Genomic DNA, 16009 nt, shown 5'->3' with positions numbered 1-16009 from the left:
TACTAATAGAAGTCATAGAATGCCACGAGGTCCGAGACCAGCAAGCATGAAATTGAAACTATCCCGCGATGGGGCACCACTATAAAATCAAGGGGCCATGCCGACCAAAGTTTGCCCCCACTCAGAAGTCCGCACTTCAACTTCCATATCTGCTGTTCATCGTATCCGTGGCGTTAAGTTCGCGACCCCGCCGACTTGACAGAGTGACACCGGTTTCTCGCGCCGGCGCTACCCTGAGGGAAGCGGATTGTTTTCTGGCAGTGACAGCCTTTAGCGCGTGAGAAACCCCTATCGCGCTGTTTTGGTTTCGACACAACGTCGAATGGCCGACCAAAACGTTCATATCCTTTGCCTCTAGCGTCGCGTCAAGTGAGGAATGCGTCGTATTTTGCTTATGCTCCTTGTTGAGGCAAGACCAACATGCGCCTACCGGCCTCAACGGGTCCGACCTCCAGACTCTGCACCCACGGGTTGGACAAGCCGCCACTCCAGAGTGCTATCTTAACTGTCTCGCAGTCTTTTAAGCAGATGCCGCATGGCCTTGTAAACGTGCAACAGACATCCTTCGATAGGGCAACAGCAACAAAAAACGGCCATACTCTGGAGGTGCCAACCATCTTGCCTGACGTTCGCCGGTGCTCACGCTGACCCCCCCTGTCCCCCGCCCGCGGCACCCCAGCGGCTGCACAGGCAGCCGCTCACCCGCTTCAGGCAGCTTCACCAGCACTGGCGTGGGATGGGGACTTTCCAGCTCCGGGCTGGGCGGCGGCGGCGCGGGTGGGCCTATGGCGGCGTAACGGCGGTGGATCCCCCCAGCCCCCAGGCCACGGCTGCCGTCGTCGGCGGCGCTCACACTGGACCCGCGCTGGCCTCCCAAGCGTCCTGCCTCACACTACGCGCCTTCACGCCACGCGCCCCGCCCGCGCCGCCATCAGCTGCTGCTCCATCGCCGCCAGAGCCGCCGCCGCCGCGCCGCGCAGCGCCTCGGCGTCAGGCGAGGGTGACGCCAGCACATCTCGCAGGTAGTTGATGGCGTCAGCCAGAAGCGTCAGGGCCTCCCGGCTGCCGGCGGCCTTTGTGCGGGACAGCCCAGCCATGGCCAGCGCGCACCTGTCGAGTTGTGAATATAATCTTTTGTCTTGCGTTTTGTTCTGTTGTGCCGTGTTGTGTTGTGTTGTGCTGTGTTGTGATACTGCAGTAAAGTCGTGCTGGAAGTGTACTATGAACCCAAAAAGTGAACATCCCACGCACACACACACACACACACACACCTCACAACCGTCTCCACGCATCCACGACTTCACACAGAGTTACACCACGCACCACGCATCACACGCACCTGTACTTGGCGGGTATCATGTCTGGCTCCCCCTCCAGCACGCCCTCGAACTTGTTGATAGCGCTGGTGTACAGCTGGGCCACGGCGGCGGCGGCGGCGCTGCCGGGCGCCAGGGCCTCGGGGGCCGCCGCCAGCAGGTCCGCCCGCAGCACCAGCGCGCGGCCCCAGTTGACCAGCGCGCGGCTGGACCAGCCCTCCATCTCCAGCACCTGCGGGTGGGAGGTTGCGTAAGCGATGGGCTTAAAGGTTGCCTTTGCCGTTCCCATGAGGTTTCACAGTCTCCCGATACCTTGACGGCCCGCGACCGCCACAGAAATCGCGACAACTCGAACACGAGCCGCGTGCGCCCTCGCCCCCGTGCCCTCGGCCCGCCCCACCTTCATGAACATGAGCCCCGCCTGCGTCAGCAGCGCGTTGGCCTCCCCAGTCATGGCCGTCTCCGCGCCCCGCTGCGCCTCCGCCTCCGCGTAGGTGGCGGGCGGCGGGCCGGCACGCAGCGCCTCCAGATAGGCGGCCTGTGTGAGGGGCGGCGGGTGGGCGGCAGCTGGCTGGGTCGGCTTCTTGTGGTCAATTTGCGCGCAGGCTGATGGCACATGAATGGTACGAGGGTAGGTAAGCACGCGGATAGCAGGAAGCTTTGCGCACACAGCTGCGCTGCATATTACTCTACCTTCCACTCTGGGACATGCACGCACGCACGCACGCACGCACGCACAAGCATCACGCCCCTTTCCTTTGCATCTATAAAACAAACACTACCGTATCATGCACACGCACCTTGAGCTCGCCCCGTGCCAGCAGTGCGTTGCCCAGGTTGCCCAGGGCCTTGGCGTTGGCGGGCGCCAGCTCCGAGGCGGAGGTGAAGGCGGCCACCGCTGACTGGAGCAGCGTGTCAGCCAGGCCGTAGTCCTGTGGGGTGGCAGGGTGACGCAGGGCGCAGACGTGTGTGTGTGTGTGTGTGTGTGTGTTTGTGTGTGCGTGTGTGTGTGTGTGTGTGTGTGTGTATATGGGGGGGAGTATGCGTGGCAGGGAGGAGGTGGACCAGGTCTAATCGACACGGTGGCGAAGTGCAGGCTTGGGGGTACGTGGTGACATCGGTGCTAGCCGCCACACTACCGACACCTCGACCCAAGCGCACGTATACCGTAAATTAGACAACGCTTGCCAACACACGGACGATTCCCAACGCTGCTCCCACTCTGTTCTCTCCCGCATGCCTCACCTCGCCCTTGCGCGTCTCCTCTCGCCCCAGCCGCAGCAGCCGCAGCCCCTCCGAGATGACCTCATTAGGAGTCAGGCCCTCCAGGGGTCGCATGCGGTAGTCGGGAGACACGCCGCCGCCCACACCCAGCCCCGGCTGCTGCTGCGCCTGCTGCTGCTGCTGCGGTGGAGGCGACATGGGCGGCTGCTGCGGCGACGAAAATGCAGGGTGCTGTTGCTGCTGCTGTGCAAAAACCTGCTGCTGCGGTTGCTGCTGTTGCGGCGGGGGCTGTGCTGCTGGCGCAGCGGGCTGCGCCGGCGGCAGGGTCTGCTGCAGCGGCTGCGGCTGCTGCTGACGTGGCGGCGGCGGTGCCGCTGCCGTCCCCCATGACGACTGTTGCCCGTTGGCTACCGCAGCGTAAGCAGCAGCCTCTGCGACCTCATCCACACCCGCATGTGGCCCTAGGCCTGGCAACGCCTCCGCATAGCCATAGCCCTGGCCATCGCCCCCGCCGTGTGGTTGTGACCCCGCCTGCGGCGGCTGCGGCTGCCACTGCTGCGGCGGGTCCTGGCCCTGCCAGCCGCCGTAGCCGTAGCCGTAGCCGCCGGCCGCCGCGGACGCTGCGGCCTCCTCCGCTTCCGAGGTCTGCCACTGCTGCTGCTGTTGCTGCTGCGGCTGCCACTGCTGCTGCTGCTGCTGCTGCTGCTGCTGGTGTAGCCCAACTGATTGCTGGGGTGGCAGCGGCAGCTCCGGAGCCGAGGCTTTAGCCTCCAGCTCCTGTTGCGACGGCGGCAGCGGTGACAGCTCTTCAATAGCAGTGCCATGCTCGAACGGCGGCAGGCCATCAATCCGCAGGTGCGCCTCCGCCGTCACGACCGTGGCCGAAGCCTCGACGCGCGCGCCGCCCGACCCTCTACTGCCGCTCCCGCTGCCGGCATCCGAGCTGCCGCCGCCTTCGCTGCTACTGCCGCTACTGCCGGCCTCGGAGCCGGAGCGCCGCCGCGCCTCCGCCAGCTGTAGCATCAAGTCGTACGCCTGCTCACGACTGGCGCCCGTAGTCGCCGGCGGCGCCCGGCCCGTGGCCCCTGCTACAGCCGTTGCAGCGGCCGCGTCCTGCGTCTCTGCTACAGCCGCTCCTGACGCGGCCGCCGCCGCGTCGGCGGCTGCGCCCGCCACGAGGCCGGCCTCGAAAGCAAGCACGTCAGAGAGCTTGGGCGGTGCGGGGGCTGCGGCGGCTGTGGCTGTGGCGGGGACGACCGTGGCGGCTACTGGCGCCGCCGTCGGGCCTGTAGTAGCCTTGCTCGCCAGCTCGCCCACCTGCCCCGCCAGCGCCGCCAACGCCGCACGCATGGACTCAATCCCCGCCTGCAGGTCCCGCTGCTGCTGCTGCGCGGCCGCCGCCGCGGCCGCAGCTGCAGCAGCTGCAGCAGCAGCAGCCTGCCCGTCCCCGCTTCCATCCCGCGCCAGCGCTGTGCCAGCGCTTGCGCCAGCGGCGGGCGCCGCCGCAGCCGCCACCTCCGCCGGCAACCGCTCCACCGCAGCCGCCACAGAGCCCACTTTAGTATCCACATCACGGAGCAGCGCCGCCACCGCCGCCACGCCGTCAAGCAGCCGGCTGAGCTCCGCCGGCGCCAGCGCCGCCGCCGGCGGCGCCGCCGCCAGGGCACCGCCGCCGTCCCCGTCCTCCTGTTGGGACACCGCCGCCGTCGCCGCGGCGGCGGCGGCCTGCGCCTCGCGCTGGGCCTCGGCCATCGTCGCCACCGCCACCGACACCTCCGTCACGCCCAGCTGCAGCGGCGTCAGTGCCGCCGTCAGCCCATCCAGTCCCTCGCGCAGCACCACCTGCGCCGCCAGCACGTCATTCCGCACGCGCTCGCCCTCCGCCGCCGCGGCGGCGACGGCGGCCGCCGCCGCCTCCGCGCGCGCCTCCGCCAGCTGCGCCGCCACGGCGTCGCGCACCGCCGCCGCCACCGCCGCCGCCAGGGCCCCGTTCTGCACCAGTGACCCCTCCGCCGCCGCCGGCACGCCCTCCACCAGTCGCTCCAGGCGGCTCAGGCGGCGGCCCAGCGCCCCCCACTGCTCGTCGTCCATCGGCGTGGGCCGCACTGCGCCCAGCCGGCCTGCGCGTGGGAAGGTGGAAGGAGCGGCACGGTGAGGACGGCAGTCAATGCTTACGTGATGTCGTTATGTCGTGATGACAAGCCTCATGACAGACGCATGGGAGCGTGGCGTCGTCCTGTCTCTCCGGTGGACTGTATCCGACTCGGTTTCGCTTACGCACTCTTGAAGCCTATTCCGCCACGGACCTCTACAGTCCAGAGGGCTCCGCCGGCTGCTCACTGCCCGGTCCCCAACGGCCACCACCAACCAACCGCCAACCGCTGCTCACCAAAGCCCTCCGCCTGGAGGTCCAGGATGCGCCCCACCGCCGCATCCAGCTCCTGGCCCACGATGGCCTGTGTGTGTTAGGGGAAAGCACAAGGGGGAAGGGGTCGATACTTTGCCCGCGTGTTTCGTGTGCGTTTCGTGTGTTTCGTTGTGTAGAGATGGTCAGGCGCCTGCCGGTCAACGCAACCACGGGTTTACCGTTGACCGTGTCGGCCAAAACACACACGCCCAACGTCTCAGTGTGCGGGCCTCATGCCGCACCGCCCTCCCGGCCCTCCCCGCGCTCTCACCTGCACTTGCTCCGGCGACACCCCCGCCACCGCGCCGCCGCTGCCGCCAGCCCCGATCAGGACGCCACCGTTGGCGCTCGCCTCCACCGCCTCCGCCGCCGCCAGCGCGGGCGGCAGCGCCGCCGCCAGCATCTGCGGCAGCCGCCGGACCGGCTCCATGGACCTAGGGCGGCGGGTAGGTGAGCACGCAACACGGTTTTTAGAGCATTGGGTCCACAAACTTGCCATTCCGCCGGTCCCGCCAAAGGATACCCCACGCACTATTTTGCGCCTTCGCTTTTCTCGCCTCATCCAGCCTCCCCCCGCCCCCACCTGGTTTAGTTTGGGCTGGTATCTACAACCCCACCTGGCCACCTCGTTGCGCACGCTGCTCTGCAGGGTGGCCTCCGCGTCCGCCAGTGCGCTGTTGAGGCTCATGCCCAGGCGCCGCATGCCCTCGCTCTGGGCCACCTCCAGACCCGACAGGCTGCCCTCCACAGCCTGCAGCAGCAGTAGCAGCAGGAGCAGCAGGAGCAGGCGGTGCCCCGAGGGAGTCGGCCACGGTTTGGCCCGGACGGAATGCTGGTTGGTGGCCATGGGACAGCAACACCACGCACAGCCACGCAATCACCCACGTCCACGCATACACCCCGCCCCACACCTCGATCCTTTGTTCCCACTTCCCGCACCTCGAACCACCCCCCGCGCCACCCCACCCCACATCTCCACACACACGCCCCGACCCCACTCCGACCCCACCCCGACCCCACCCACCGCCAGCCGCGCATCCAGCCGTGCCAGCGCCGTGGTCTCGTTGTTGGCCAGGCTCTCCGCCGCCCGCCGCAGCTCCACACGCATGGCGCCCACCAGCCCCTCAAGCACCACACGCTGCTCGCCGCCCAACCGCTCAGGCAGCATGCCTGGGGAGCGCAGGGGTGGGAGGGTGGGGGTTGCAGAAGTGGTAGGGCTTGCAGCAACATAACACAAGGCAGCGGAACACAAGAGGTATGGTCCGTTGGCGGAATCCAGGTCCTGGGCTTTGACGGATCCCGATGCCGGTCTCTGCGTGCTTGCAACGCCCTAGTTGCCCTGTCCTCCCACTTGTAACCTAGCCCCCACTGCAACGCCCTAGTTGCCCTGTCCTCCCACTTGTAACCTAGCCCCCACTGCCATCTCCTCTTGTGATGTCGCCAAGCCGATGAACCTACCCAGGCCGGCGGCGGCCTCGCGCGCAGCGCGGCCCACGCTGAGAATGGATCCCTCAAGGCTGGAGAGGCGCGCCTCAATGGTGGCGAGGCGTGCGGCGGTGGTGCTCTGGCCCTTCAGCTCGCGGCGTACGTCATCGATGGCGGAGCGCGCCTCCCCCAGTAGGCCGGAGGAGTCGCGGGCCAGGCTGGCACGCAGCGTGTCGTAGGCGCGCCGGTTGTCCTGCGTGTGTGGGAGTTTGTGGGAAAGAGGGAGGTGTGGGAGGGAGGGAGCGAGGTTGGGTGGGTGGGTGCGTGCGTGTGCTGGACTCTGTGGTTGTGGTAGGCGTCTGGTGTGAAGGAAGGAGCGGGCGCGAGAGCGACGACGAGGAGAGGGGGGAGGGGTGCGCCGAGTGCGGTATAACGCCGCAAGCGCGACCTGCCGCGTCTGTCACCGTGGCAAGGATGAGCAGCCGTCTCACCTCGGCGATGAGCCCCTCACGCTGCAGAGCGGACAGCAGTGACACCACTGGCAGCACCAGCGGCAGGAACAGCACATAGGTGCCACTGAATAGGTTCAGAATGGCCGCCAGCGCACCGCCCACGGAGCCCAGAATGGCGACCACGTCAATGAACGTCCAAAAGCGCTTCTTAAACGTGATACTCGGGTCACTCGGGGGCGAGGCGCTGATTGCAGCCGCGACCGTGACATCGCGAGTACCGACCGCATGGTCAGGAGCCGGCTGAAAAGGCTGTGCTGACCTCAGAGGTTTCCTAATGCATACGAACGTTTGTCGTCCTCCTACAGAAAGCCTCGGGGCTGCATTCAGCTTGCGCGGCGGGAGCCGACACCCCAGCTGCGTCGCGCTCCTCAGCATGATGCTTTTATTAATGGTGCATGTCTCTAAGTACTAGATTTGCAATTGAAAGCATTTGCTTAAAAGCCCAAATTCGCCGGTCAGCGTTAGTCCAACGACCGATGACGGCGCCACGTCCACCCGGAACGCCATGCCGGCACACCCATTAACCACCCCATCACATCACCACAGGGTGCCATACCCGAAACTGCCTTGACTTACACTATTCTGCAAATGCCACGCCGACCTGCCTACCTGTGCTCTACACTAGCGCTATCGGCTACCTTCGCCTATCGCCCTCGCCGGCTGACCTGGTGCCGTACCGCCCGCGCCCGACGGCGGCGTCGGCACGCCCGCCCCACCCGTGCCCCCTTGCCCCGCACCCGCCGTGTGCCCCGTGTTCGAGCGATCCGACCCCGCCACGTACCTCAACACCGTCCCCAGGCCCAACCCGAAGCCCCGACGGCCGGCCCCAGGCCCCCCGCCTCCTCCTGCCCCTCCTGCTCCCGCCGCTCCTGGCGGATGCCCATGGCCACCCTGCGAGGACTGCGCGCTGCCTGGCGGCGCCGCCAGCAACGCCGCTGTTGCGGGTTTCGCAGCCGGCTGCTCGTCTTTTAGGAATGCCGCGAACGCGTCAGTGAGAGACGGCTCCGCATGCCCGCTGCGGGGCGGTGGCGGCGTCGCGGATGCAGCGGTGGAGGCAACGGTAGAGGCGGCGTATGCGGAGAAGGACGAGGCGGGCGTGCCGTAGGTACCGTTGGAGGCCGGCTCGGCGCCGTTTCGTTGCAGCCATGGCGCTCCCAACGTGCTATTGGCACCCCCTGGCGCTGATGCAGCTGCCCCTGCAGCAGCTGTGCCTGCCCCCGCCTGGTAGCTCGTGCCCCCAGCCCCAGCCCCAAAGCCACTTGGCCCCGGGCTCCCGCCCGTGCCCGCTCCTGCTCCCCCGCCGGTGCTGCTGCCGCCACCTGCCGCTCCGCCTGGTGCTGCCCCTGGCGCCCCCGCTGCTGCTGCCCCTCCTGTCGAGATCTGCAGCTGCTGCTGCTGCTCGCCTGCTCCCGCTGCCGCCTTTTTCTTATTGATGTCGGCAGCGGCGGTGGCCACGTTCAGGTTGTCCATCAGCTCGCTGTTCAGCTCCACCAGCTTCTCGATCACCTACAGCATCGCGATGCAACAACATTTACCGTACGGTTTTCTGGATCGCCGGCGCTTTAGGACTTGCGGCAGGGGCGTTGTCGCAATGACGGAGGCGAGAGGACAACGCACGGGATCGCGACGCCGGCTGGCTGACAAGGAGCGGCGCCCTGCCCGCTGCCTGATAACCCGCCGCAGCCCAGCCCCGACCGACCTTGGCATTGGTCTCCAGGTTAACGCTCAGCGTGTTGCAGTGCGTCTGCGAGTACAAGGGCGAGTGCGGGTGCGGGTATGCGGGCGTAGCGTGATCGGTAGCATGCGTGTGGGTTTGGCGTTGCTTGATAGGTGCCTGCCATACTTGCACAGCAAGCCCCCGCCACCGGCTTCCCAACCAGCACACTTAACACACTTGCGCAATACACACAACACCACCAGGCAAACACGCCCTGCGGCAGAACACAACAGCACCCTTTGACCACTCGCCTGCAGCCGCGTCAGCTCCGCGGCCGTGGCATGCCCCTGGCTGCTGCTGGTCTCGGTGCGCTGCATCAGCTGCTGGATCACCTGCGGCATGCGCGGCGAAGGCATGGCGCGGCGCCGGCGGGATCCGGGGTGTGGCGGGGATTGGTGACAGACAACAAATGCACCGCGGTGAAGGCAAGGCCGGGGCGCGCCATGCAAGCCCCTCCGTGACGTGCGTACAGTGCGGGAAGGGGCAGCGGAGCGGCACCCGCGAAACGCCTGTTCAAGCGCGGGCGGCCTGCTGGCATCTGATATCTCGCCGCTGCACTATCACGCCGCTGCACTTGTCCATCCCATGCCCCCGGCATGCGCCTAACGCCCATACCCAACACCAGCCTGTCGCAGCCCCGCCCTACGGACCCACCCGTCCCTCCTTTCTGGGACTGCCCTCGCTCTTAAGCATTGTTGTCGGTTAAGTTTGGGCTGGTATCTATAACCCCCCCCCCCCTGTGATCCTGCCCTCCACATCCCATCCCACCTCCCACCTCCCCTCCCACCTCCCATCCCACCCCACCTCCCACCTCCCATCACACCTCCCATCGCACCTCGTACCACACCCCAGGCGCCCACATGAACTCCTCCCAAGCCTACCTCCTGCCTGCTGGCGGCGGTGTCCTGCGCCGCCGCCAGCTCCGCCCGTAGCCCGTCCACCTGCTGCCGCAGTGAGTCCCGCTCCGCCACTAGCAACTGCAGGGGCACGGCGGGACGCGCTAGGAGGTTGGAAAAGCAGGGAAGAAGCGGTCATGAATCACTGTTCTAAGCTTGTTCTAAATGCTCGTGTCGCATATGACCGCAGCCACCCGCTGACCTTTGCCACGGCAACGTCGGAGCCCGCGCTTCCTATGAACCGCCCACACCCGCAAGACATTCTGCCCCTGCACCAGTTCCTGGACCCTGCGGAACTTGCCCCTTGCCAGGAGGCCACCGCTGCTTCCCCTTGAGCACGTCAGCGCCCTGCCCACCATCACGCCCACCAGGCCTACCAGGCCCCTGCCCCTGCCGCCCACACTGCCCCTGCCGCTGCCCGCCCACCTGCATCTGCTGCGCGGCGGCCGCCGCCTCGGCCCGCCCCTTATCCAGCTCAGCCGCCAGCACCGCGGCCTTGGACCGAGCCTCCAGCAACTCCTCAGCAAGGCCGGGAGGCACGGCGGTGCGCTGTGGGGGGCATGGGTGAGGGGCAGCACAGGGGCAGGGGAGTGGGGGCTGGGCAGGGCCAGGCGGGGGTGGCGGCAAGGGGAAAGGGACATGGGGACAAAGAGCAAGCATGGCGCTTGCCATCCATATGACAGGTGCGCGTCGTATACATGCAGCACACGACCCGACCCCAGGCAGTCTATGCGCCCACCCCGGCTCCCGCCCCGGCTTCTGGGGCCCTCACCTGCGCCGCCTGCTCCGCCTCGCTGCGCGCCGCCCGCAGCTGCTCACCCAGCTCCGCAGCCTGGCGGTGAGCGGCCTGCAGAGCCAGGTCCAGCTCCAGCTGCGGAGGGGCGCGGCGAGGGGTGGCAGGGGGCAGGGGGCAGGGGAGGGCACGAGTGGGCAGGAGAGGAGAGGGCAGGAGAGAGGTGGGCAGGAGAGGGCAGGGGTGGTTTCACCACCGTCGGCAAGGAACACGCTGCGATGCTCAGGGAGAGGGAGGACGCGGGGATGCGCGAGAAGGGCAGGTGGAGGGGTGCGCCGCACGCAGCGTGTGAGTCTGGAGGGAGTGGGCGGCTCGTGCGGCAGTGGGATCCACCCACAAAAGAACCTACCGCCGCCCACGCGGTCTGACACACGCACGCTGCCAACCAGTCGCATTGCACGTGTGCCGCACGCTGCCCTCCCACGTGGGCGCCTGTCCGCGCCCTTCCCCTGTGCGGCTGCAAGCAGTGCACCTTCCGCTCCCGCTCGCCGCCGCCCGCCCCACCTTTTCCCGCAGTGCCCGGTCGCACGCCTCCGCCCCCGCAAACAGCAGCAGCAGCAGATTGAGCCAGTACTGCTGCTGGTCGGGCGAGTAGATGCGCTCCTGAGCAAGGCCCGCCACCCTGTCGTGTTGAGAAGGATCGCGGATAGCGTTGTTGAAGGAGAAAACGATGAGCAGATGCGGGGATGGAGGTGAACGCATGCGGATGTCAAAGCAGCACATCGACGGTTTGTGTGCGACACCCCCACGCGTGTTTGGGTCCCCATGAAACCCAAGCCACACTCCCGCCTCCCTCCCCTGGTCCCCGTGTCAGACTCACTCCTCCTGCAGCCACTGTCCACGCTGCTCCCACATTGCTCGCGTCTCGTCAGCCGGGAGCGCGGCCGTGGCCTCGCTGTACCGCTTCACGAGTCTGACGAGGTCGAACATGCGCGGGTAGCTCGCCCGGGTTGTGGCCGGGTCGAGCGGCAGCGCGCGCAGCTCGGCGACAAGAGCCTGAGCATTTGCCAGCAGGCTGCGCTGGCGCCCGGAGTCCACCGCAGCAGAAGCCATCCGCTCCGATTGGCTGGACTACTGCAGCGTTGGCTTTACGACTCTTCCTAAACTTGGAGCTCAGCCTAGGATACTGACTTTGAGTGGATTCATAATTGTTAGTTGGCTGGGCTTGGGATATGATTATGAACGTTGGCTGTTGTGCAGTGTGTCCAAGACTGCAGTCCGTGCTAGAATTTTTCGACGGGTGAAGCAACAACGCAACTTTGTTATCAAAGCCTTTGTTACAATGTTGTGTTTGGGTGCGGTGTGTTGACACGCCCTTGTTTACACCACCCCCACCCTCCAGCTGCGATCAGCTGCGATTGCCCGCCACCCGAAGGCACGAGGCACGAGGCGCATTCTTTCCTTTGTTTACATATACAATGAAAGGACGGTCCGCCAGCACCGCCCTGACCGCCCCGTGACCAGCCGACCGCTCACTCCTCAAAGTCGCCGCTGCCGCCGCCAACTTCACCCGACACGGTACGTGCACTGGCATGACACGCACTGCACTGAACGTGCAGCTGCAAGCGCGTTGCATGCACCGCCAGCACCCTTCTCACCTAGCTAGGGGCAGGAGGCGCGGAAAGGAGGCGCAGAAGTGAAGCCAGGTGTGCTGCAAGCCGCCGTGGTGGTGTCGTCACTCTTCTTGGCGGCGTCCGCCTGTCGAGAAGTAGTGGCACCGAGGCGGAAACGGGGGCTGATGGGTGCAGCCCCCGCGCTGCCGTCATCGTCATCTGTGGAGACCAGCACACAGGTGGAACAACGACAGCTGACACGCAAGATCAGAACACAGGCGGCACAACGCTAGCTTACAAGCCAGGGTCAGGTTGTTGCGAAGGCAGGATCGGTGCCAGTGACAGATGTTCGCATCTCTTACCCCCAAAACGTTTTCGGGGGCTCCGCCCCCAACCAGCACACGGTTCGTGTCCGTGCCCGGCCGAACGTGGGCTGGGGCAATCGTCGGCCAATGCTACAGTGCCGTCCACGGGTGCGACAGGCCCCTTCAGTATTAGGGCCGTCCGTGGCTCTCGCCAACGCCGCGTTCCCACACGCCGAAGCACTTCACGTGTGTGGGCTTGCTATTACGTGTGGGCTTGTTATTATTGTATACCAAGGGGTGCCTGTTTGGTTTCCCATTGTCCCTCGAAGGACTCCGATAGGACCCGTCCCCCATTCCAGGCTTGGGCGGGTGAATTTTGGGCGGGTGCAGGTTTGGGCGGGTGCAGCCGTGCAGGTTTGGGCAGGTGCAGGTTGGGCACGTGCGGGTTTGGGCGGGAGCAGGTTTGGGCGGGTGACCGGGTGTGCGATGGGACAGTGTCAAGGCAGGTTTGGGCGGGTGCAGGTTTGCAGGAAGGGCTGCACTCCGGGCAACAGCACCAGCATGTCAGGAGCTGCTGGCAGCTGTGTTGGCGGCTTGGTCGATGGGCCGTCGCTGCTGCCGGCGGTTGGCAGGCTAGGCAGCAGCTGCTACCCGGGGGCCGCAGCAGCGGCAGGTACGGCAGGCGCGGCTGCGGGCGGTAGCGGCAGTGGATGCGGCGCTAGCAGTGCCGGTATCTTGTAGATGACTTTAGGCCCCCGGCGTCTACACAGCGTAGATGACCCCTCCCGCGCCATCTACGCCCAGAAACTTTCCCTAGAGGCACGCCCCCCAAACCCCCAAAACATCTACGCTCCCTGTCTAAAATACCGCCAAATCCGCCCAAAAGCGTCTACACTCTGTAGATGCGCGGCCCCAGACCCCAAAATATTACTCCGCCTTCGGCGGATTTGGGGCAAATTTCTACAGCGTAGATGGACGATACGAGCACTGGGCGCTAGCCCTGTGGCCTGCCGAGGTTCGCCCTCCAACCTTGGGGCCGTCAACATCGGTTAGCCAATGTTACAAATGGACCACCAAACGCTCTGCTGCAGCCCCGGCAACTGGGGTTCATGGCTACGAAGGCCAGCGGGCTCCCCGGTAGCCTCGGAGCTCCCGTGCAGGCGCATTCCCAACAACGCTGCAGTGCTGCACAACCAACTTTGCTCCAACGAACTTCCCGTCAACAAATAGAATAAATGAAAGACCGCCTATCCCTGATGCTTAAGCTTGAGTAATCATCCTGCATGCTGCCGTACCCGTACATACAATGCTGTGAAACGAGCAGCGCGTGGCGGCTGTGAGCCGAGTAGTGTGCGCTCCCACATACTGCCACATACACCCACCCGCAGTGGTGATGTCTTATTGCTCCATTGCTCCCACCTGTACATAGCAACACCTGGCCTGACCTGGCCGCCGTTGCCACAGCCCCGGCCCTGAACTCCGTAGCCATTCCACACTCTCCCACTCGGGCACAGTCGTACAGCTGACATCCATGCCGCCCGTGCACCGTCTTGGGCAATGCGACTCAAGCATATACCCTGCTGCGCCGCGCTCCCATTCCCCCGTTCACAGTCAAGGCTGCGAATGGTGTGCGCGACGTCTCCAGGCTTATGAACTAAACTCATCCGTTGGCCACGCCGTCAGCTCCTCACTTAGCACCTCACAGACAGCACTTCACGCCACCTCCTCCAGCTTGCCGTAGCAGTGCTCCAGCAGCGCCCGCCACTCGTCGCCCACCACGCGCTCCACGAAGCGCACCAGCGCCGGGTCGCGCCCGCCGCTGCGCGCCGCCTCGCCGCACACTGCCACCCACCTGCAGTTGCGCCGCAGGCAGAAGCCGAGCGCATTGGTGCCAGGGCGCGAGCCAACATCAAGGCATGGGCAGTGAGCACTTTTCGGGGCCCAACAATATCAGCTTTGCCACATGCAGGGAATGCACGCAGGGGAACCGCTGACTTCATGCATGCTGTACGGCGTGATCGGTTCAGTAAGGACCCAATGCCACACCAATTCCATCTCCTTCTCTCTAGCGCCCAACAGCCATGGCAGCAACACACGTCAGCTAAACACTCACCGCGATGTGGAGAACGCGTTACCGTGGTTTGCCACCAGCGTCCGCAACCGCTCCCGGTCCGCGGCCTTGTCGGCGGCGTCTGCGGCGGCCGCGTGCCGCTTCATGGCCTCCAGTACGGCCGGATGTATGGGGTGCGGGCCAGCGGCCTTATACCCTGTGCGCGGCAGGGGAGGGAAAGGTAAGGTTCGAGGCGATGCGGGGGTTGGGCGTGGTCTGTGGTGGAATGTCCGCACACGACAACAACACAAGAGCGCAGGACAAGCAGGCTGACGGGCAGCAGGGGCAGGGTGAGCCCCTGTGGCGAAGCCATGAGGGTGGTCCATTTAGCAGCGAGTGAGGCAAGTAGGCAAACCCTCGCAACAACTTACAGAAGTTGGCATTGGAGAAGCCGCTCCCGAACTCGCCGTCGTGCACGCCCTGTGACACGAAGGACAACGGACAAAGCCGTTGGTACGCCTGATTCTTGTGTGGTGCGCAATGACGCAGCGTTGCAAGTATCATACACCAATATGAGCCCGCCTTTCGCTGTCCCACCCGCGCGCATTCCACTCCATCTTGAAACCTACTCGCGAAAGCCCTTGCCTGTCCCTCTCCCGCTCCATGGCCCATCCCCACCCACCTCGGACCGGTGTATGAGCGCGTGAACATACGCGGCGTCGTGTGCGGCCGGCGAGCCCTCAATGGGCCGCCCCCCGTAGGCCGTGGCCGCGCCCCAGCAAAGCGGCGTGACGAGGTTGTGCGCGTGGTCCAGCCCCCTGCAGCGGCCAGTGCCCAAGCCACAGGAAGAACAGCGCATGTGGTGGCTCAGGACTTGGATAGGATGCGAACCCCTTGCCTACGGGCGCCGCCGAGATATCGCCGCATCGGTGGTGCTGAAGCAATGGCGGTCATCACCGCCCCCGCGTTGGAGGGGCGTTTGGAGCTTGGAAATTAGGAAGGTCACGGCGTGCCCTGGTGCAGCAACAACGGCACGCAAACTCCACGTTCCAAACCCATGCCCCGGTACGCCACCGGCTACCCGTCCACCCTGCCATCCCTAGCCCCTGCCGACAGCCTGCCTGCCATTGAACCGCCGTGCCATGCCGCTCATGACTCATGGCTCCTGACTCACCCGCAGCCCACATACAGCAGCCCCGCCACCACCCGCGCCCAGTGGTCCGCCGCCAGCGGGTCCTTATTCCGCCTCCTGCTGGGCATCACGTCCTCCGGCCCCAGGCCCTGCACCACGGCTGGCAGGTGGCTGGAGCTAACGCTGGCGTCATAGATCTGCGAAGGGGGAGTGCAGGTCGGGTTCAGAGCGCCGGGTCTGTGTCTTTCCCCTGGCTTGAGTTTCCGGAGCGAGTCGGCGACGGATATGCGCCAGCGGGATTTAAATCCTGACAAGCAGCTCACGCTTCGCAGGACAAGTAAGGAAGCGCGCGGACACAAAACCCCCACGATCCCGCAGCGGATGCGTCAATCCTCCCACAGCCCAGCCCGTAGTGCGGACACCTCCCCACCATTGGTATGGACTGCACTCGTTGCGGGTGAGCGTCCAAGTACTCCACGATGCTTTGGACCCTCGTATTAGGGTATTGTCTCCGTGAGCGTTGTTGTTCGCTGCTTGCGTGCGCTGCCCCGGAAGTAGACGCTTCAGATGCACAAGCTAATACCGTCACCATTGCGAAACGTCGCGCGGCTTTCCGAACGCATCGGGCCGAGCCTGCAAAATTAGGCGAGTTTGGTAGGCTGTGCATTTCTGCCTGGGC

General features: G+C 65.6%; 3 protein-coding genes across 3 annotated transcripts; all 3 read right to left on the bottom strand.

Moving 5' to 3' along the window:
* Positions 1 to 28: 28 nt before the first annotated feature.
* Positions 29 to 7290, bottom strand: CHLRE_13g589167v5 (uncharacterized protein). Its single transcript, XM_043069724.1, has 11 exons — positions 6864 to 7290; positions 6406 to 6625; positions 5972 to 6117; positions 5565 to 5698; positions 5219 to 5381; positions 4930 to 4996; positions 2562 to 4660; positions 2117 to 2248; positions 1717 to 1854; positions 1340 to 1548; positions 29 to 1110 (listed from the first exon to the last, which is right to left on the bottom strand). Exons 1-11 carry the CDS (start codon positions 7257 to 7259, stop codon positions 903 to 905), a joined length of 3912 nt encoding a protein of 1303 aa, XP_042917699.1. The 5' UTR covers positions 7260 to 7290; the 3' UTR covers positions 29 to 902.
* A 48-nt stretch (positions 7291 to 7338) lies between these two features.
* CHLRE_13g589150v5 (uncharacterized protein) lies at positions 7339 to 11540 on the bottom strand. Its single transcript, XM_043069723.1, has 8 exons — positions 11111 to 11540; positions 10795 to 10912; positions 10270 to 10368; positions 9924 to 10046; positions 9483 to 9578; positions 8853 to 8933; positions 8584 to 8628; positions 7339 to 8390 (listed from the first exon to the last, which is right to left on the bottom strand). The coding sequence occupies exons 1-8, from the start codon at positions 11341 to 11343 to the stop codon at positions 7512 to 7514; spliced, it is 1674 nt and encodes a 557-aa protein (XP_042917698.1). The 5' UTR covers positions 11344 to 11540; the 3' UTR covers positions 7339 to 7511.
* Positions 11541 to 13195: 1655 nt separating this feature from the next.
* CHLRE_13g589100v5 (uncharacterized protein) lies at positions 13196 to 15980 on the bottom strand. Its single transcript, XM_001693591.2, has 6 exons — positions 15761 to 15980; positions 15373 to 15527; positions 14881 to 15016; positions 14630 to 14678; positions 14262 to 14415; positions 13196 to 14000 (listed from the first exon to the last, which is right to left on the bottom strand). Exons 1-6 carry the CDS (start codon positions 15761 to 15763, stop codon positions 13862 to 13864), a joined length of 636 nt encoding a protein of 211 aa, XP_001693643.1. The 5' UTR covers positions 15764 to 15980; the 3' UTR covers positions 13196 to 13861.
* Between the last annotated feature and the right edge of the window lie 29 nt (positions 15981 to 16009).

The sequence above is a fragment of the Chlamydomonas reinhardtii genome, chromosome 13 (genome assembly GCF_000002595.2).
Source record: "Chlamydomonas reinhardtii strain CC-503 cw92 mt+ chromosome 13, whole genome shotgun sequence".
Classification (NCBI taxonomy): domain Eukaryota; kingdom Viridiplantae; phylum Chlorophyta; class Chlorophyceae; order Chlamydomonadales; family Chlamydomonadaceae; genus Chlamydomonas; species Chlamydomonas reinhardtii.
The sequence above is the reverse complement of the archived record's forward strand: the minus strand, read 5'-3'. Positions and strand labels throughout refer to the sequence as shown.

What these genes read in the sequence shown, in the direction of transcription:
- CHLRE_13g589100v5 (XM_001693591.2), bottom strand. An exon ending in CGCTCATACACCGGTCCGAG is followed by an intron (nt 14,679 to 14,880) that starts GTGGGTGGGGAT and finishes TTCGTGTCACAG; the next exon opens with GGCGTGCACGACGGCGAGTT. An exon ending in CTTCTCCAATGCCAACTTCT is followed by an intron (nt 14,416 to 14,629) that starts GTAAGTTGTTGC and finishes TGCCGCGCACAG; the next exon opens with GGTATAAGGCCGCTGGCCCG.
- CHLRE_13g589150v5 (XM_043069723.1), bottom strand. Translation starts at nt 11,343, where the DNA reads ATGGCTTCTGCTGCGGTGGACTCCGGGCGCCAGCGCAGCCTGCTGGCA. An exon ending in AGGCGGAGCAGGCGGCGCAG is followed by an intron (nt 10,047 to 10,269) that starts GTGAGGGCCCCA and finishes TGCCCCCCACAG; the next exon opens with CGCACCGCCGTGCCTCCCGG. An exon ending in ACCTGGAGACCAATGCCAAG is followed by an intron (nt 8,391 to 8,583) that starts GTCGGTCGGGGC and finishes GCGATGCTGTAG; the next exon opens with GTGATCGAGAAGCTGGTGGA.
- CHLRE_13g589167v5 (XM_043069724.1), bottom strand. Translation starts at nt 7,259, where the DNA reads ATGCTGAGGAGCGCGACGCAGCTGGGGTGTCGGCTCCCGCCGCGCAAG. An exon ending in AGGAGACGCGCAAGGGCGAG is followed by an intron (nt 2,249 to 2,561) that starts GTGAGGCATGCG and finishes GCCACCCCACAG; the next exon opens with GACTACGGCCTGGCTGACAC. An exon ending in CGGGGCTCATGTTCATGAAG is followed by an intron (nt 1,549 to 1,716) that starts GTGGGGCGGGCC and finishes TCCCACCCGCAG; the next exon opens with GTGCTGGAGATGGAGGGCTG.